The 22,475-nt window shown below is 40.5% G+C and overlaps 1 protein-coding gene across 1 annotated transcript in view; it reads right to left on the bottom strand.

Annotated features, from left to right (window-relative positions):
* LOC108789428 (nectin-1-like) overlaps window positions 1–22,468 on the bottom strand; it is a 110,556-nt gene extending 88,088 nt beyond the window's left edge. Inside the window, exon 1 of the mRNA XM_018559450.1 lies at window positions 22,417–22,468. Within this exon, the coding sequence (XP_018414952.1) occupies window positions 22,417–22,435 (19 nt within the window). The 5' untranslated portion in view covers window positions 22,436–22,468. The remainder of the gene's footprint in view (window positions 1–22,416) is intronic.
* Window positions 22,469–22,475: the final 7 nt, after the last annotated feature.

Below are 22,475 nucleotides of genomic sequence, written 5' to 3'. Positions count from 1 at the left end.
TTTTCCCCCCCCAAAAAAAAAAAACACACTGTGGTGCATTTTGGGAGTGTTGACAAGAGTTTTGCCATATAAGTCAATTCTAATGGGGCCTTGTTGTGAAAAACACAACACATCTAAAATGTGTCAGCATCGCCAAGGGACGGCAGGTGGTACCCTGGATGTTCACAAGCAATGAAATAAAATTAAAACAAAATAAATGAAATGTTGCAATAACATTTTGACTGTGCTGCTTTATTGGTTTACTAAATCCAAAATTTTAATTATAACATCCCAAATTCCTAGCATTTATACCCAGCAGGAGCATGGTGGGGTTGAAAAGCACTGAAAGGGGCATGAGACTTCTTCTCTTCTGTAAAGCTGGCCATACACTGCATGAATTTTTGCCCTGTTCCCACCACTTTGTTTGACAAAGGTTGATTTTTCTAACAACTTTGGATGAAGGAGTCAGGCTGAAAATTGTCAGTCGCACAGTGACTTCTGCCAATCAGATACAGTCACTTTAGGATATTCTAAAAGCTCCAAGTGCCAGCAGTCAGAATACAATAGTCCGGCAGTGGGATTCTACCATCCTTTCTATGTGGCCAGCTTTAGATTTATCAGGCTTAATAAAAAATAGGGTAGTTCAAAACTAAAGGAAACATGGGGCTTCAGCGATACCGTATGGGGGCCACATATAAATCATGGCTCCCCCTCTCTCCTATGAACAAGTTCCAGACTGCAGCTGATTTACTTGCCTTCTGGTTAACAAAGGATTGCAAAAATAGGTAAAGTGTATAATCCACATCAACATCAAATGTTACCTTACACCAGGGGTAGCAAACTCAAATTCATCGGGTGCCGCATCAGCAGTATGGTTACCCTCAAAGGGCCGGTTGTATAGGACTATGCATCTACTCTGCACACCCATCTCTGCACCTCTGGATGATGACTATACATCCTTATCACACGTTTATATTCCACGCCTGGTGCTGCTGCACATTCCTACACAGCATACACCTTCCACCAACCATCACTGCAACTTCCTCGTACACTGATCAGAACAATGAAAGGTGACTGCTGAAGCCAATGATATGGATTGCTGCAACCTAGTTCTGCATTTGGGAAAGACTGTGTGGTGAGCTTGCTGCTCACCTGAACTATCCCCTTATAGGTGTATGTATCCAGCAGCTGCTGAGCGAAGGGCACACGTGATAAGCTTTGTCAGTTTACAGAAAGCAAACAATTAAGTCATTCCTGTACTCTGCCAAAGTTCTCAACTGCATTAATTATACAGAAATGCCTGAATACAGCACACCAAACATTCCTAAATAGACTGGTACACTGGAAACTTTTGTTTTGAACAGACCTTGCAAAATACAACTGCATCTATCTGTAGAAATGGTTGGTTAGGCATATATATATTGGCTCTCCATAAACAGTCCTTTAAAGTAGCTTTTGTTTTTGTTAACATTTCTCTAAAACAGCTATAGTCATTGGGGCTGTCTCCCAATCCCTGCATATGCATAACAATATGAAGTAGGTATTTCAATTCCTTGCCACTATAGGGCTTTTGCCTTTTTCTACTATAGATTCAGCAGGAGAACAGAAAGCCGCACACTGAGGGCATCAGACCTGATGGAACTTAAGCCACCTCCTCATATGGATTTGTTAAACTTTTTCTAAATCGAAAATTTGTCAGGATTTCTGCACAATAAAATGTTTATGGTTTTAGAAGGGTTTTTGTAATGGATAAAATATCTCAACCTGTAATAGTTTTAGGAAAAGTTTGTATTATTATTTTATATTGTTCTGAGGATTACGCTGGGTTCTTTGTAGTTTAATGTATTTTTTGTATGTATCCCCTTATTCATACAATAAATACATTATAGTTTAATGTATTCATTTATCTTACGCTCAAAGCATACTTGTTGCATGTTCCTTCCCAGTTTCCTCTATGTCTGAAATCAAGCCCGTGCTGGGTGAAATGCAATAAAGAAGGAGCGATCCCAGGCAGGGTTGCAGTTCATGTTCAGATTCAATAATGCTACGCAAGTTTAGATGTCATCAGTGTGTGGCTTTCTGCAGAGAACTCCTTAGCAACTGAGTACCGTTCAATGGCGCAGGCAGCAGGAGAGGCAAGTTTTCACTTTATTCTTTTACACTCTTTTTTGCTGCATCAATTGAGTTGCTTTAAAGGAGATGCATGGGGACAGTAAAATATACTTAGAGCTGGAGTGGAACGCTGCAGCTGCCCTGTACCGGCTCTATAGATTGAGAGCTGAGCGATCACATGACCAATGATCATTCATCTCTCAGTCTCTGCTCCAAGTGGCGACGGTCAATCACTTCCCCCTGCAGGGATTCGCCCCTCTCCTACAGACATCGAAAGTGGGCGTGCACAACTGGCTCTTAGCCACGCACCTCTGCCCATCACTTTCAACTAGGGATGTTCAGATACCAAGTACCATACCTGGTACAAGTACAGATACTTTTCCAGCTCCAAGACTAGACTAGAAAAAAACTCAAAAGTTAGGAGGCAGCTGTCATTTTGAAGGAGCAATCGGGGCTCCTCGGATTTGTGCCTCCCTGTTTTATTGTATGATTTGTTTTATATATCCATACACATTTACAACCAAGGTTGTGGTGGGATTTTTTTATATGAGGACTCAGAAGGTTTAGAAAATCGTATAAATTTATTGAATTCATAAAAGATATTTTCATAATAAAAGTTAAAATCAATGCCAATAAACAAACATAATTGTCAAGTCCCTAGATTCCTTGTCTATTTATGTATATATCTATATCATGCATAATTCATATTCATTTCATAATGTAATTTCTTTATCGACCATAGTGTTACATATGCAGAGTTGTATCGCTCCATTGATCCCCTACGCGTTTCACATTTGAGCTTTCTCAGGGGGTTCTATTTCCCGACAAGAATCCAGGGATCAGAGGTCATGAAGGGACCCAGCTCCAGGAGGACAGGACAGATTCCAGTCACCCTCAGAGAAATTGGAGCAGCGGAGCCATAGATGCACAAAAAGGTCCGATGGGATTTTTGTATCTTTGAAGTCTATAAAGTTTCCTCCTCAAAGTTCACCCGTTTGTTGTTTGTTTCCTACTAAATCCAATCTAGCGAGAGAGGCACACACAGGATTCAAAAAAGTAGAATATTACATGCAATCAATAAAACAAGGATTGTACATAGAACAATATCGGACCTCTGAAAAGTACAAGCATGCATATGTACTCAGTACTTGGTTTGGGCCCCTTTTGCAGCAATTACTGCCATTACTTTTGCACGATATTCTAATTATTCGAGTTTCACCTGTATATATATATATATATACTTGACAATCATGTTTGTTTATTGGCATTGATTTTAAGTTTTATTATGCAAATATCTTTTATGAATTCAATAAATTTATACGATTTTCTAAACCTTCTGAGTCCTCATATAAAAAACCCCACCACAACCTTGGTTGTAAATGTGTATGCAATTAACTAGATTATGGTGAGGTCTCAGATCATGGGTGGAGTTTCTGGGAAGTGTTATTGGATAGTGGTAATTGTTTTATATATGTATACAGTATATTAGGGATGCACCAATACCATTTTTTCAAGACCAAGTACAAGTACTTGTCCAAGTACTCACAGATGCTGATACATTTTTACAATTTTACAGATACTGATACAGATACTGATACATGTTTGTTTAGTGTCATGTGACAGTTTTTCGAAAATCTGAAATACAGACTAATGATTTCAGGACAGTGGTGGAGCGCCAGAGCCAGGTCCCAGCTGCAACCACTGTGACCCTGGTAGTTCTCGTAAAAATGCCAAGTATCGGCACTGGTATCTGAACTGGTATCTGAACATCGTAACTTTCAACAAATTCCTGGATTCACTGTGTGCTTTACATCGTTTTCCCTCTTTAGTTTTTACACCATAAATAGCCTTTAAATGTACTCTTATGGCCCAAAATAGAAGGAACGCCCAAAAAAAAAAGGTTTAGCTTTACTTCTGTTGATGCATTTAATTAACTGGGCAGATTACAAGTGTGAGCTTTTGAAATGGCTGTGATGGTCCGATAGAGTACAGATTTCTGCACAGATATTTACCAATCTCCCATCTGCCGAAGAGGGCAAAAAAACTATTAATGAAGCAATTATCGCTTTGTCATGAGGTGACTACCATGTGAAGCTAGTCTTTTGAAATGCAACATGTGCTGTAATTTGGGTTTTCTGGAATTGGTTCCACAATCTGCCTGATAGTGGGCATTCCTAAGCTGTCATGTAAAGTGTAGGAAGAGCAATTAGCAGGAGTGCGTCTTCAATCACCACCCCTCTCCAGATGGCCATGAAGCCCAACTAAACTTTCAGTGTAACTTAGCTAAATACATTCCAGTTATATCATATTTAGGTTGTACAGTGAAAGATGGTCTCATATACCCCATCCCCAAAACCCACCCCCTCCCTGCTTACCTCAACCATCTAGGGTGCAGCATTTAAAAAAATATTAATTTAGTCAGGCTCAGCCACGTCATCCAGGCCGGGATTGTTTACAAACATTAACTACAAGTCCTATCTGCCACTGCAGGAAATGGGAATTGTAAAGAGCATGCTGGCAATCCCCCCACTGCTGTCCTTTAGAGGCACCTCCTCCAGTCAGGTCCATACCTCCATATGGATCTGACCATGGGGGACCCAGAAGCCGGGTCATTGCACCGATGGCACACTGATCCTGGTTGCAAATGCTCTGCAGGCCTTAAAGCAAAAATATAATAAATGCACATGTATTATTTTATCAATATGACCGCATTTATTCCATGTTTTTTCAAAAGGTGGACTGTGTCTTTAATTACATTTTCTTTAGCCCTTTAAATCAGATTTTCTTACCCTTTTGTTTTCTTTGCTGCTTTCAAAATGCAATATATTTAAGGTTTGACCCTTGTGGTTTGCTCTTGTTTATACAGTAGTCAAATAGAAGCAGATGAAAAATATAAGGTCCATTGCCTTTCCGTTTGTAATATGTTTTCAGTCCTTCTTTTCTGAAGGAGAAGGTCAACCTTAATCTTGTTTTCCACAATTACTACACAGAATTCTGCAATGATCAGACTTCATTTTTTCAGGAAGAAGACAGAGGAGGTGGCAGCCACTAGCAGGCCTATGGCCCCTGGGGGCCCAGCTGGAGTCTTTATATAACAATGCTTCTTTCTTTGTATTTCATTGCATAAAAAAAGGGTAACTAACTAAAGTATTTGTCAGTCTGAAAACATTCAAATCTGAACTTGTTAAAATGTGTGCGGAACCTCTATTTTATTATTATTAGTGGATTTTGTATAAAGCTGGGTAGACACATATACTGTATATTTTATTTGTTCCACCTGCCGAAAAACGAAGAACATATAACAGATTCCTCTATCGATGCTTATGAGCATGTATGGAGGAATCCCCTGCTGTTTTCATTGTATTCTGACAGCAGCCACCTGCCACTGTCAGAATACCTGAACAGAGCCTGTCACTGATTGGCTACAAGCTCCATTTGGCCGAGAATTTTCCAACCTGCTCCTTCGATTAGCTGATCGAGTTATGCCAGGCAGAAGGGTGCCAACAATGGCACCCACTGTGCGAATTTCAGCCGGTTGAAATTTAATACATGTATACCCTACCAAAGAACTTAAAAAATAACTAAACCTAAGAACAAAAAATGTAATATACTTCCAGGGATGAGCTCAGGCTGGGACTGAACATGAGCTCCTCTGAAATTTAATACATGTATACCCTACCAAAGAACTTAAAAAATAACTAAACCTAAGAACAAAAATGTAATATACTTCCAGGGATGAGCTCAGGCTGGGACTGAACATGAGCTCCTCTGAAACTGGAAGGGCCCTGAGGCCACCTGCCCTGAAGCTGAACATAAACCCAGATAGCAAGGATAACTTGCCACAAACTTGTGGCGGTGTGAAATTGTAATTTTGTTAACTTGCTGCACACATTCCTGGCAAGTTGTAGACTTGCAGAACACTTGCAGCACAAGTTCTAGTTGACACTTTTTACATTTGTAGCAAATTTGCTTGGCAGGTCTACAGCAAAAGTCCTGCAGATCTTAGCAAGAGCTCTGCAAGCTCGCTGGTCTGGAGACTTGCAATGCAGACTTGCTGTAATTGTGCAACAACATTGTGAAGCTTGGCAAGTCTGCAATAGTTTAGCAAGTCATTTTCAAACTTGCAGCACAATTACTTGCTATCTGGGAACCAAAGGGGCGGGCTGCTTGTGCCGACATCATTGACCTTATATGGCCAAATTAGGTAAATGTAATTGACTAAATATAGTCACGTGGCCATATAAGGTCAATGACATCACTGCATCCTGTTCCCTTGCTTATGTGCATCTGCGGGCAGGGAATTCTCTTATTTAAAGTAAAACTAAAGGCAAAACTTTAGATAAACGCAAGGCTTTCTTTTGCTGGTAGTGTCATCTAAGAAGTGTTTGTATATAAATAATTTTAAAATAAGTGTTATGGTACATACAAAGTCCACATTTTAATATGCGATTTGTCACATTTATTATGACACAAATATTATGTTCCCGGAACAAAGTAGAGTAGAGTTATTTACACCTGAAATAACGTTTTTGAGATGTTGTGTATGTTTTAACTCAACACTATAAAAAAAGTAAAAACAAAGTGTGCATATGACCAACAAACAAAAAATGGTGAATGAGGTAACGCGGTATAATCATGGTTAACAAGGGCTTACTTAGAACAGGTATAATTCATTTTAAGTAAGAATTTTTTTTAAATTTCACTTCATTGCTAAAGCTATCATAGAATAAGCCTGAGATCTGCAGTAACAAGCTGCAACAATGTAACACTGGTACTAAGAATAATCACTGAAGAAACTCATTCACACCATGTCCATTGAGCTACGTTTATTTGCGCACCACTGCACATGTATAGTGTGAACAGGGCACATGGAGAACAATTGTGTTCTATGTGCCCTGTTCGCACTATACATGTGCAGTGGTGTGTGGTAGTGAAGAGTCTGGACTTGGTGGGAACCCAGTTCACCTAGGCCAGCTCAAAACTGTGACAGCCAACCCCTCCTCACAGCAGGTCGGGCAATGCAAAATAGACTTTCTATATCCTCTTGTATTCAGTGTACAAAGTTTTTGGGAGAACTGTAAACTTAAAGAAGGTACTCTTCTTAATTCAGCCTTACTGAAATTTTTACTGGAGTTTACTTACCTTGTTGTATCCTCCATACTACTGCACACCACCCAATCTGCCTGTCGTCACACTGAAATTAACAGCTTAATCTATATTGGTAATTTGAAATCATTGTACCTTATGCTAATTTGGATTATGCTAAATTGTTTCTAGTTATGATTTCTTTGTTAATACAAAGCAACACTAAACCTGGCTGTTATTACATGTGAATTATTTTTTTAATTTCCCAGTAATGCTATTAGCACCGTCATATGACTGTGCTTGGGCTAAAAACATATCAGCGGCGGAAGAAAGTAACTGATTCCCACACATCAAGGTGCCCATTTAATAGAAATCCGCACTTTAATGAGTTGGAATTAAAGCGGCCTAGCTTTTCCGCGTGACTGCAACGGTGATTCTGGGAAGAATTCTAAAAGTTAATCTCTGCAGTAAGGCTCAATATGAAAATATGACATGGGTGGCCAATTATACATTGGCCTACAAGACAGCATGCTACAGCTTATAATTTACCACTGTTTTCCTACTAGATTCAGGAATGTGTGTGTACCAGCATGGAAGTAGTACATGATGTTTGTTGAAAGGAATCGCTAACAGATTTTTCAGTTTGCCAATGAGTGGTAGTGAAGATGTTTTGAGACGTGTAACCCTAAAAAAGTTTAGAAAGCCAAAGACGGCAGAAAGTCCAGCTAGATAGTTACTACAAACAGACAGTCACCCAATTTTTTATCTATATACAGACACCTGCTACGCGCTAGCATTCTTGAAAGACATAAAATATGAATAAATGAATAAAAAATGAATAATATAGGTAATGTCTATATTTGGAAAGTTAAATGGAAATTCAGTAATAACTCTGAAGAAAGGTGCTTGTGAATCCTACTACTTGAAGACTCCATTGAATTTCACTGTTCTTTCAGAAAAATGTCCCAATGCTAATGCTTCCGAGTCATTTTTCCAGTTTGTATTTCCCTAGCTATTGCCCATTTTCCTCTGATATAAGGACAACATTAGTCCAGCGCATAGATGTCTGCTCATAACCATGCACACCTGAGAAACAAAAGCATGCTTTTGCACACAGGACAAGGAGAATTCAGTGACCACACAGCAAACAAAATCTTCCCCAAGAATAAACAACAACCTACTCTATCCAATATAAGTCCTAAGTAAAGCTGGCCATACACTGTGCACATTTCTAGATGAACTGGCTGAAATTCACCCAATGCGTGGCCCTGCACACTTTCGTCCAGCATCCTTCAATGTGTAAATTGAAGGAGGCGGTCGGACATTTTTCGGGTGAACAGGTGCAGCATGAAAGCAGCACACCCACCGCTGTCATCATACAATTGCCCAGCAGGAGAGTTATCCATCCTTGCTGTTTAGGGTGGATGGAAGAACCTGTTATATTTTGTTTGTTCAGCCCGCAGTGTGAATGAAAAAAATATAACAGTGTATAGTCAGCTTCAGGCTTTAAAGTGTACCTAAACCCAACAATGAACTTCACTCATTTGCTCCCTTTTGGTCTGTTAAATATACAAATGAAAGTGACTTTTTACATCTGTTTGAAAAGTGCAAAAATACCTGATAGAAATCCAGTGCAGTCCTCTATGCAGTCTTATTTCAAGAAGCTTTATCAGTGCTCCCTAGGTTATCTCTGTGAACCACAGAACACCTTCCCCGCTTTGTTATGCCGATAAGGAGAAGGGGATTAATTCTAGCACACTTCCTGTCCTAGGGTGACCACGCTGCCCCTCTATACAGTACAGTCAGTGAGTGTTCTCACCCTAGGGCGGGATGTGTGTTACTGGAAGGAAAAAATAAAGTATAAAAAAACTAAGAAAAAGAAAATGCAGCCACCACAACTAAGGACTAGTGAGCTACAGGCTATTACAGTTTTTCTCTTGGGATTCGATGCATTTCAAGCACTGAATGAAGATCAGCCTACCTGATGTTTGGATTCAGAAACTGGATTTACATAATGTTTTTTCCCCAAAGTCTTATGATCCTGCATGCATCACCACATCATCCATAGATGGGCAAATGCCTTTTTGAGGACATGAGGCAGTGAGCCATCTGCTTATCCTCTGCGGTGTTGGACTGAAGCAGCACATGGGGCGGTTAATACCTCAGTGAGAAGAGGAAATGGTCAGCCAAGTCATACAGAGATATTTCAACAAGTTAGGATGCATTTGTTAACACCCCTTAGGGTAACCTTAAGTGGCACAAATCCGTGAACAAGCATTGTATCATGTTGGTTCTGACCTTAAACTATAACATATTTCACTAAAGGTTAATGAAGTCTTTCCTTTACTGCAAATGTATTAATAGATGTAAAAGAGCTCCTACACTAATCCTTCTATAGCTATTCCACACACAGTGGACGTGTGCAGCTCAATGTGGCTGGTAATCAGCTCAGCATGGAAAGGGTGGCGTTATACAATTAAGTGATAGGACAGAATAATAATATTGTTACAGTAGATGTATATTAATGAGGATGTACACATTCTGTTATTTGCTAAAAATTATCCTACCTCAATGAAAAATTTACAGTGATTTTTTTTGTCTGAAGCAGGTCACATCCATGAGAGGGCAACTCAACAGTCAATGGAAAAATGCTTTCCATAATCACGCAGACTGGAATCGCTCAAGCAGGCTGGTTTCTGATTATAGAGAAGAGTCAGTCAGAGAACAAGAAAGAATTCCTAACACCGTTTATCATCAAGGAAAACAAAGGCAATCAGTCAAAAACATGGCTGCCACAAATCTCAGAGGGGGAACAGTAGCAATTGGGACAAGATTTTTAACCTGCCTGATAGGAGTCTATCATCTGGATCAGGAGCAGCCAATAAATGTGAGATGGTCACTTGATCCCACTTAAAGACTAATTGTACAACTTGCATCTCAAACCTATGGGTAGCCAATGACAACAGCATTCATTTAAAGCAAATCACAGTGGCTTAGTGGTCAGCAATCCTGGCTTGATGCAGCGGGGTCCTCACAGTTTAAATTCCTAACCAGGACACTATCTGCAAGGAGATTGCATGTTCTGCTTATGCTTGTGTGGGTTTCCTCCCACACTCTAAAGATATTCTGGCTCCTGTCTAAAATGGCACTAATATGTGTATGTATGCATGTGATGTACTGTAAGCTCCTTGAGGGCAGGGTCTGATTTGAGTGTAAAATATGTATAATGCTGCATACATTGTTCATATTATGTATAAATACATGTAATAAATATCTAAAGCCAAAACTTTTAATTTGGATATGGAAAGAAAACGTTAGAGCCCCTGTCATGATTTGTCTGCTGTTTTTGTCCCATTGGGGATTTCATTTTGCTTCCTGACCCACAGACACAACAGGAAGTTAGAGGAAATCCCCTCTTAGAAGCTGTCACTCGAACAAGTGTCCATTTTGGAACATCTACGCTCACCTTCTGTTTCCTTGACATACGTATCAATTAGGAATTCCCATCACCTTTTGTCTCGACAAAGGTACCTAGTACAAATAGTGGAATTGTTTATTCCCCAAACAGGCACACAGACAGCAAAAAAAAAACCTAAAAGGGGTACCCTGTCCCAAAACTAAAAAAATAGAATAGTTTTGACTTTAGACATACTTCATTTAAATTTAGCCACCAGGCACACATTGCCTTCCGCCATTTAATTAGATGATGACATTGAAATCTGGGACACCACAGAATGAGAAAGGACACAATTAGTGTAATTGTATTAACTAGCTTTTCTTGTTGACAGAAGCAGACAATTTCATCACTGACCATACCAAGAGAACATACTGCTGCATGAGGTTCTGTCTAAATGCATCAACCTGGATTCTGAAACAAAAAATATCCATACATGGCATATCTCTGATATCCACAATATGAATCTGTGTGTAGAAAATGAATTTATATTGAACAGATGCATTTATCACTTGGATGGCAGAGATGAGATTCATGTTATTAACCATCTGTCAGTAAAACCGCCTATGAAATTTGGTTCCTCATTCAGACCTGCTGTACACAGAAAGAGCCATTGTTCAGGTGGTTGATTCCTGTTTTTGTCCACGTATGCTTATTGTCCCATCCAATCATGAAACATCTAAATTACAAAGACTCAAATAAACAGACACTTGCTCACAAAGGTTGAACTTGATGGACCTGTGTCTTTATTCAACCTCAAATACAATGAAAAGTGTACTTTACTATAATTTTCATACAACGCAAACAGAAAAAGTGGTCATATGACAACCTCCTAATCTATAGGACCGCGTCTGATTCAGCCTGCTATTGTCGGTTTAGGGAAGCAGTTGAATATTTATGGACGCTCTGGGATTTTATCACACATAAATTTCAAGGGAAAAAAATTGATAGGCTGGTTTGGTTTACCATTGTTTTCCTTTGAGGAATGCTGAAGGGTGCCCTCCTAATCTCCCTTGTCACAAATAGGCATGCTTGGGCGATCTGAGAGATTATGGAGTCTTTTTTTGTGATTGGATCATGTCTGCAGCCAAAATTTTATTAGTTTGAAATGGAGGAAGGGAGGGTTAGAACTTCTATCAGGTTTTTATTGATTTCACTGCCCTCATTGAGTAGATTTGATCACGTTCAGTCCAAATGACAAACAGGGTAAGAGATAAGGATAATGGGTGTCAGTGGGTCAAGAAGAGAAAGCCAGACAAACCACACAGAAGTTAAAATGTTTCAGCATCTGCTAAAAATTGTTTTATTTGCTGTCTCTACAATCTCAGTACAAATTAGCTAACTAAATGTGAGATTGCAGTCTATCACGGGAGCGAGCTTGGAGCGATGGGTACTTTACAACACACATAGGGACCCTAAGGAACAAAAGTAGCCACCCTCCATAAGGAAGGACAGTGTCAGCACCAATTCAGAGATGATTTGAGGATCTATAGCCGAGTGATACACAAATAAGATACATTTTTGTTAATAGTTAGTGTAGCTGAATGCATTTTTAAGATGTAACTCCTGTGTTTAGTGTCACTTTATCTTTGAGCCTCCACAGCCACAATACTCTGTATTACAGTGGAATGTACATGCACACATTTATAACAATGTGAGTGCTCTTGGTTATCAGAACTATTAATCACTACTGTAATGATTGCTTTGCTCTGTTCACACTAGAAATAGTGTCAGCTCAATAGCGGTGTCACAGCTGTAGTGATAGGTTAGAGCTATGGCACACATGCACCAGGGACCCTATAGCATACATTTAGGCGTATTTCCCTTTCTGGGGGCATTGTTTGCTATTTTTCTAAAAAGGGGCAGTAATGAAGCCTTAGACCAGCAATCCTTTATCTTTTTGTCAGTCACAATACCCTTTAAAAGTATGCAAAATCTTGAGGCACCCCAGTCTAAAATACAATGGATTTGAAAGGGGGAACCCAATGCAAAAAAAAAACTAGGATTCCCCACTTTCACATTGAAGTACCCCCTGTAAATCAAGAGACCTCTTCACATCAGAGCCCCCCCCCCCCTTTACATCAGAGTCCTACCATAACAAAATTTTGAGCCATTCCTGAGGAAGACAGAAAGCCAGAGCACCCTGATTGAGAGAGGCTGCCTTGGGCTGATATCCAACAGGCAACTCAGTTGCTAGCAATCCTGCCACTGATTTGTCAAAATTGTCGGCGGCAGGGTAACTAAGATGTTGCCTGTTTGTCCCTATCGAATTGCTCCCTCTGTATCTGAGGCAGTGAGATATCGCTCCAATCAAACTTGAGCTTTGTCAGGGCCAGTTACTTGCTCTATCTAGCTACAGAGGGAGTGATTCCAATGGGACAGCCAGGCAGGCTTTTTAGCCATCCTCCCATTGGTGATCTGTTTTTAGCAGCAGTCTGACATCGGCTTGTCCCATCAAGTATATCAGATGAAGCAATCTGTATTCACTGTACAGATAAATGGGATATGTACTGCATGTTAAAGCACCAGAAGTCTTCCTGCCATCTTTAAAGATACAAGTATTTTCTTGGGAGAATGAGCCTTGTTCAGAATGAGTGATAGGGTTTGTGGCAATGCTTTTCAATGGTGGATAGTTGGGTGTAATAGCTTGGTCATGAGCAAGTACAATTCTAATCATTAACGTATAAAATGCCCCTGTACAGTAAAATAACAAGAGTGAGAAATGAAGCGACACAACAAGACACAATAGGATAGATTGAGCTGCCCTCACAAGCTTGACATTTTAGTGCAAATCTATAGGACTACCCAATCGATACACAATATACTGCAGTACACCATCTTTATACAAACTGCACGCTTAGCATCTCTTGTGTGTGCAAATTGTCATTTATTGTGTTTGGGTACAGAGATGTAATAACTACACCCATGTTTACAGTGTCTCTGGCTCATTGCCATAGTCCTGCATGTACTTGTATTGTGTCAGGAATTGCTGCGTCTGTAAACCTGATAATAAGCACACTTATCAGTAACTTGACCCAATATATCTGTCACCACTTCCATTTCCTTGTGGAGACATTCTGTATACACCAACGTGATGTGTTTCTCTGTGTCTCTCTAAGTATATGCTCAACTGACTGTGTAGGGTTTACAGTATGGCACTGCTGTGATCCTCAAGCAGTCTAATCCAGCATCCATCTGTCTAATCCAAGAATATGCACCAATCCATTGTGTATGATTTGTCTATACCATACCAGCATTAAGTATTTATATAAACTATGCACCCTCATGGTGATCATTACTGCAATCTATGTTACAATGTTCAAACAAAGCTGTACAGTATTCTGTTTTGTCTGCCCATATATATGAACTGTCAGCACAATGCTGATTTGTTCGGAATAGCTGTACCACTGAAATCAATAGACCTTAGTTCATGCACGCACCACTTCATGTCTATAAGCACCATCAAATTATAACACGGTTGGATAGAACCATAATTAATTAGAAGAACGTTACATTTTGCACATCCTGGCTAAACAGAACAGGTCAGATGAAAAAAAAATGACAGTACTTTTTTTTTTCTACTGCATTCTGAATCTGGCTTGCAGTAACATTTACATAAAACATACCGCATCTGATTTGGACACAGTTTTTCCACATGCGGGCTTTGTTCAAAAGAATAGATTGGCTGTGTGAGAACTGTTTTAACCGTGCAGCGAATGTGCACTAGAAAAATTGGGGAAAATCTACTTGTCAACCTCTCCTAAAGCGTGATTGCTAAATTTAGTAATTGTGGTTCTGCAATCCAGATGCACAGCAGTCCGTTTTGAGTTTAATTGAGTGAAACAGACAAGCGCCATGAGACAAGTGAATTATTTTACATCTATGCCTCTTAAGCACCTTGACACTTGGTATCAAGAACCCATAAACAGCAGTTCTTTACGACGCTGATTGGATTCAGTCACAGATGAAAAACTTAGCCTGCGTACTTTTTCTCATCTTTTCAGCTTCAGACACTGGGTCGCAGCAGAGAACTGCAGTGTGGATGCAGAGCATCGGTGTCTTCTGTCATACAAAGGAGGCGAGGAAAAACACAGACATGTATTTACCGGGACCGTCAGGGGACTAAAACGAGGGAGTTTACCAACCTCGGCTGATTGGATGAGTTTGTCATGACAACTGCAGAGACGTCTGCCCCGATCAACCCACCAGGCAGCAATGGCACCGCTGCACATGCCTTCCATTGTCATTGCACTCTTTGTACACAGCATTGCAATGCAGAGTTATTAAAATCTGGAAATATTTGCCAAGGATACTGCTTGACGTGAAGTGTTCCTAAGTTGCTCATCATAAGGAGTCAGAGGACTGAAAAACACTGCAATATAATCCTATTTACTAAACTTGACTTTTGACAGCATTTTAAATGCACCTCTATAGCTGGGGTGGGCAAATGAATATGGAATCCTGGAGCCAGCAGGATTATTTTTTAGGAGCCATTGACAACAACTAGAGAAAATCTTAAAGTAAAGCTGGGTATACGCTGTTCGATTTATTCTGTTTAACTTTTGAGTTGAACAGAAAAACATCTAACAGATTCCTTCATCCCTGCTGTTTAGCCTGCTGTGGCTATTGTATTTTGACAGTCGACCCCGCCTGCTGTTCAAGATCCCTGAACAGTGCCAGCATCTGAATAGATGCAGGCGCCGCCTGACTGACAAATTTCCGCCAGAGCCAGTGGACAGGGTGGCCCACTGAGAGAAGTTCAGCCGGTTCTTGGTGATAAATTTGCTTAATGAGGCTGCATGATTAGCACTTCTGCTCTGCAGCAGTGGGGGTCCCCGGTTCCAATCCCGGTCAGGACACTATCTGCATGGGGTTTGCATGTTTTCCCTTTGCTTGCGTGGGTTTCCTTCTAAGTTCCAAAAATATGCTAGAAAGATAATTGGCTCCTGTCTAAAGTAGGCTATACACGGTGAGTTTTTTATGAACCGGCTGAAATTCGCACAGTGGCTGCCCCTGTTGGCACCCTTCTGCCCGGCATCCCTCAATCAGAGAATTGAAGGAGCAGGTTGGAAAATTCTCAGCCAAATGGATCTTGCAGTCAATCAGACAAACTCTGTTCGGGTATTCTGACAGCGACCACTATCAAAATACAATGAAAACAGCACGGGATTCCTCTACCCAGGCTCGCAAGAACCTGTTATATTTTCTTGGTTCAGCCTACAGCTTAAATTGGCCCTGTATGTATGTGAGATAGGGATGTTAGATTGTAAGCTCCTTGAGGGCAGGGACTGATGTAATTGTGCAGCATGTAAAACACTGCAGAAATTGTTGGCGCTATATAAATACCAATAATATTAATAAAAAGGATTGCTAGCTGTAACTTTTAAGGAGAAGCGGCGACCTGGCACCTGGGATTTGTCCAGCCCTGCTCTATAGTTATTCAATTTAAGGTAATATTAACTTCAATAGATAGTAAAAGCTTACTACATCATTTTGAAAAACAGATTTTCATGGCGGATTGTCCATCACAAAATTTGATGGAATCTCATGCTGATTAATAATTGAATAGGCTGATATCAACACCTGACAACAGTATTCAAACCCCTGACCAATCTTGTCATTTGAATAAATAACAAAGAAGAGGAATATTGTTTTGTGTCTTCATTTTTGCTATTGATGCAATGCAACCACTGTTATTTTTGTTACATTGTTTTCATTACAGTATACCGACAACATTAAATATACTGTTTGTATAATAAACGAATTGCCAAACAAATCGCACAACGCAAGTGTCATCCAACAGCCTGAAGCACATCTGCCCGGAAGACGAGGCCAAGATCCCTCCTGAAGAAATTTTCAGAGGAGGAGCTGAACGTCAGTAAAATGAGCCAACTGGTCTGCAGCCTGAATTCTTCCACAACGCACCGTATACTTAACACTACAATGCATTTCCCCTGCAAGCATATTTACACTACTTAACATGACCTCTTGTAAATAAATAATGTCCTCTTATTCCCCAGAGGTCATTTTCTTCATTATACTGACTTATTGGTAAACCGTCTCTCGCTAAACTACCCAATTTCTTTGTCACGCTGTCTCCAAATATGTACAGGGCGCATAATTAACGGATGTCTGATGTAGAGCCCTACCTGTAAAGGCCAATGAGGAACAAACAAAGACCCTGTGCCTTTCAGCTATACATTCCTCTAATTAATGAAAGATTTCACATTATTAAGCTCATTAGTAGGATCTCTGTTAATGATATGTGCACTGTGTGCAATGCTGCTTTATACATTGTGAGAAATAATTATGAGACTGATTAGCCTCTCGTTATGGGGCCTTTTCTGCCTTATCTCATGAAACAGAAAAAGTCTTGAATAATGAATTGGAATAAAGATGTAAAATTCTCCCTGGCTGTTTATACAAAAATTAGATCAAAGATAAGACAGACATATACACATAACAATGATGACGCTTCCCTACACACTGGAAGAATATAACACAATGGGAAAGAGAGAAGACTTCCGTTTGCCATACACCTCGATCTTGGAGCTTTCCGTCACCTGTAAAATACAGCAATCTGCCACCCATGGCTGCATTTGTTTCCCAAACAATCGAAATTGTAGTAGAAATCAATCAAAATTACTGCAGCACCAGTTGAATGATTCTCACGTCATTTTCAATCATGGTCACTTGAAAATGGGAAACCATTAAAACTACTGAAGCCATGCAGGCCGCTTGCTTTTCTTTCAAATCATATATATGGAAAATGCAGCAACGCTGAACAACCACTTTTAGCAGTTTACATCAGGGCTGGATAGATTCCAGGAGCCAGGTAGCTAATGCACCTTAAATATTAAAGCTGGCGCCTAACTTTTGAGGTTCACTCTAGTTATTTTCCATGGAGCTGCACCCCCAAAAACAAAATCCTGTTGGCTCCCGGATTGGACACAGTGGCTCCTGAATTCCATATGTATTTGTCCACCCCTAGTATACACTAGGCAAGATAATGAAACGTAATTATTGATTTGTTGCTACAGGTTCTTACACTTTGCAGAGTGTGCTTTGTATTATTAAGCAATCCCGACAGTTCCTTCACTAATAGAATCCCATTGTCACAGTAAGCCAATTCCAGTGTTCCTACACTTATCCTATGATGCAGTCTGGTTTTATTCAGCAGGCGGTGGAAAGAGCAGCAATGATAGGTAAACTGTAGTAATTATACAATAAAGGACAATAACACACCATTAGCTTAAATTGCAACACAAAAATGCCTTCATATGGTTTAACACGATTACAATAAGCTTGGTAGAGATGATTATAATCAGGAACATAATAGTATACCAAACAGAATTGCACAAGCTGGTACATTAGGAATGACATGATTAGAGATGCTAGACAATATGAAAAAGCAAAAATATGTTGGTAACAAAAGCAGATGATGCATGTCGGTAACAAGTGGCTAAACATAGATAAAGGTGCTTTGTACGCCGAAACAGTGCTGGTAGCCTTACAAGGAGAATCTTATATGTAGAGGATCTTGTCTACCTTATTGTCTCTTTTCGCCAGTGCATTGCCCTTGGTCTACAGGCTAGAAGTGCTTGTATGACACGTGTTTTATGTTGTGTTATATGTCCTGTAGACCACCTTTGTTTTGTCTCAGTCTGTCATTGTTCCAGCTGTAGTTTATATACCGTAGTAGGCAATACATACTCAGTGCCACTTTTGTACTGTTTGCTTTGTTATTTACATTCAGTAATGATACAGATATATTATCATATTCTCATACTATGATGTTTCAGTTGCTGCAACAAAGCTTTGTGTACAATTATATTTCTACTAATGATCATGTTTGTTTAGCTTATTGCAAATGAAATAGTTTTATACTAAAAAAAAGGCTTAATGATTTCCCACCATAGTTTACCTGCGATATTTATACTTTTTTTTACAATTTTCTATCTGGTGCTGATGCCAAATGTTTAATTAGCACCCACTATATAACCATCTCCTTTTTCTGTAGTAGAATGCAGGCCTCATTCACACCAGTGTCCAGTGATGCAGTGACTTATAGCAACCAGATATCCATGTATTATCGTAAAACCAATGGAAATATGAATTCTGACTGGATTCGTTGGGTCACTGTACTTTCCACATTGCTCATTGCATTATTAAAATGGCCAATATAAATCAGAAATAGCCAATCACATCTGAGTTATTTATAGCACAACTCTGGGCACACAAAAACTCACTAGTATAACAGCAACAAATAAATTCCCGTCCTGCTGGTTGTATTCGAGAGCGGTGGCTTAGATGTAAGGGCTGTAGTTCTCATAGACCTTGTTCCTACTCATATGTAAACAATGCAAGTCTCACAGACCTTGTGCCCACTTGCATGTAAGCGCTGCAGGTCTCATAGACCTCATGACTGGTCAGATGTAAGCACTGTAGGTCTCATTGACCTCTTGTTCGGTCAGATGTAACCTTGCAGGTCTCACAGACCATGTGCCCACTTGGATGTAAGCACTGTAGGTCTTATAGACCTTGTTCCTATTCAGATGTAAACAATGCAGGTTTCAGAGACCTTCTGCCCACTTGGAAGTAAGCGCTGTAGGTCTCACAGACCTTGTGCTCACTAGGATGTAAATAATGCAGCTCTCATAGCCCTTGTGCCCACTTGGATGTAAGCGCTGCAGATCTCATAGACCTCATGCCTGCTCAGATGTAAGCGCTGTAGGTCACATGGACCTCGTGCTTAGTCGGATGTAAGCAATGTAGGTCTCATAGACCTTGTGCCTGCTTGGATGTAAGCGTTGCAAGTCTCACAGACCTCGGCACTATGGTCACAACTCCGCCCCCTCTCCTCCTGGCCATTTACAAAATGGAGCCTCGTCAGGAGGAGATGGGGGTGGAGATACGACCATAGCGTTGAGGTCTATGAGACCTGCAGCGCTTACATTCGACTGGACACAGAAGTACAGCAGCAGCTACACCCACATGTAGAAGAACAGATTTTACTCTAGAATACAGCCAGCAGGATGGACAGTTTGTTTTCTGCCAACAGAATTTATATCTGCAGGGATAATGGTGAGCTTTTTTGTGCCGAGAGTTGGGCATTAAACGTGTTTCTCACACAAGTAATGATGGCAACCATATCTAAAATGGTCAACACTCTAAACACCAATTTACTAGGAGCACATGATATTACTGAGGAATGCCACTTTAATGTCTGTGGCATAAACCGCTTTGTGCCTTGTACTGCTGTAATGTCACTAAGTCAAGGTAAGTTGGCAGGCTGCATCCCATGAGCTACAGTTACTTATCATCTCCACCTATGGCCTTGTACAAATATTGAATACTGAAAAATGGCCTGGATGGGAAGGGGGTTTAACACCGCGGATGTCAACTGGTTAACAATGCATATGATAAATAAGCAGGCATATTTCACGCCCATTCACACCTATGCGCTTTATTGCATTCAACACACCTCAACACATATAAACTTATTACTGTTGTGTTAAATGGTGCTAGTTCACATATGTGCGATACTTTGGTGTGTGTTGTCTGTTTTTTGACCCTTTGATGTGCATTATAGGCTCTATTGATGCATGATTGTTAATAACGCATGTAAAAATTCACAAAAATGCACACAGAATGGTGTGAATCCAACTTGTTTGTATTCATTTGACATAACTTTAGTGAACCGTGCATAAGCCTTTCAATGCTCAAAAAAAGCTGCAAACAAAATGATTGAAAGTGCAACGCACCTACGTGCAGATATGTGATGTGTACCATTGCTTTGGCTATGCACTATTGTGTATATGAGACCCTACACATACTATCAGCTCTGTATCTAAAACCATAAACGTATCTTAGATCATCACAAAGCAATTTTGAGGTGTTGTGTACCTCCACAGCCTTCTAAAGACTGCCATGTCTGCTGCTCACTTCATAGAGTCCAGCCCTGACGTCCCCTTTGTACAAGTCACAAGGTCTGACTTAGATGATACATGGAATCTTCAAATAGCGCTGCAACATAGTGAACACGGCTCTTCCAACAAAAACGGAGATGTTAACGAAGGTTTACAAGCTATCTTTAATTTCCTCCAGCAAGATCTTCATGATCTCTTCTAAATAGAATCTGCCTTTCTCATCTAATCACTTTGTTCTCAACCTCACAGGGTGGAACTAAAGTTTGCTGCAAGCTGCCAGATCAAACAGCTCTCGGGGCCCTTGTATGTGGCGCATACTGCTCGCCGTTCATACTGCTTTCCAATTAAATCTACCGCATGGCCTCCCAGCAAAAATTAAGTCTGCTGTACTCCGTCCTCATGTCAAACACAGCAATGGACCCCAGGCAGAGCTTCCCCTTTTCCATGCTGATGGTATTGTGGAGCGAGGAGGGGAGGGCTCATTCTCCATATTGGTTGGCACTGCATGTTATACCCTCCTTCCCTCCCCCAACCAGGGTCACATCACAAAGAGCTGAAATGTTACCTCTGGATTTATTTTCCGGGACACAGAACAGCTCATTCACACGTCTCCAAGTTGATGCGACGCAGAAAGTGCTGGACCCATCACAATTTAGACTGGGCATAGATCTAGATCCCAATGTACTTATAACACATTTGGTACTTCTAAAGACACATAAGAGTCCGGCTACACACACAATGGTCTGGCAGGGTCCTCTACAGTCTATGCAGCCTGCATTCAACTACTTGTTGCATGCAGACATCTGAATGTACAGTGGAGGTCTACCTCTATCGAGAGAGAGAAAGAGAGAGTGCCCATCGGTGGGCACCGCACTCAGATAAGAGTACCAATAAATATATTTATACAGACACACACGCATACATATATACACTGTATATATAATTTTGTGTACTTGTCACTATATTAGCTCCTCTGGCGTAATAAAGAGCAGGGTAAGGCTGGGCACACAGGGGCAAATTTTATTGGTGCAATCCTGCCACTAAAATCATTGCTGATCAATTGCTAGCGAAGGAACGACGGTATGTAACGTGTAGCGACACGCAGAAGTATTTCATGGCTTGTGACTGCACACCTAAAATTTGTGCGATCCGTCACTACTGCATTCAATTATCTATGTAGAGATCGCTGGTGAATAATCGCAGGCGATATTAGTAGCACGATTGCAATAATTTGCCTACGAGCATGCATGCGTAGAGATTGCTAGCGATTATTCGCTGGCGATATTAGTAGCATGATCACACTAAAAAAAAAATTGCCTGTGTGCATGAATGTATAGATTTCACTGGCGGTTAATCGTAGGCGATCGCTGGCGATATTAGTAGCACGAGCACACTAAAAAGAGATGCCCATGGGCATGCATGCGTAGAGATTGCTAGAAATTAAGTGCGGACAATCACTGGCGGAATTAGAAGAACAATCACACTAACAAAAAACAAAATCATGCGTGCGTAGAAATCGCTAGCGATTAATTGCAGTCGATCGCTGGCGATATTAGTGGTATGATCACACTAAAGATATCACTGGTGAATAATCACAGACAATTGACTCTTCATATAAAGTATACAGATATGAGTTGATACAAAGTATATATATGTATATATATATACACATCTGGGAGTCTGACACGACACATCCAGTCGGCTAGCTGCTGCACGTCCTGACCGCATGACTCACATCCCCGTCCCTGACTTCTCCCCACATCCCCGTCCCTGACTTTTCCCTACATCTGCATCCCATAGAAAGTCTCCTTCCCCCCGTCCGTGTGTACGGCGTTCCGGCCCCTGTGGTCGCCTCACCTTGGAAGACAGAAGCCATGAGGGTGACAGTCAGGGAGCAGCTGAGACAGCGGCAGGAA

This window comes from Nanorana parkeri, unplaced genomic scaffold (genome assembly GCF_000935625.1).
Source record: "Nanorana parkeri isolate BGI_ZX_2015 unplaced genomic scaffold, ASM93562v1 scaffold395, whole genome shotgun sequence".
Lineage (NCBI taxonomy): Eukaryota > Metazoa > Chordata > Amphibia > Anura > Dicroglossidae > Nanorana > Nanorana parkeri.
The sequence above is the reverse complement of the archived record's forward strand: the minus strand, read 5'-3'. Positions and strand labels throughout refer to the sequence as shown.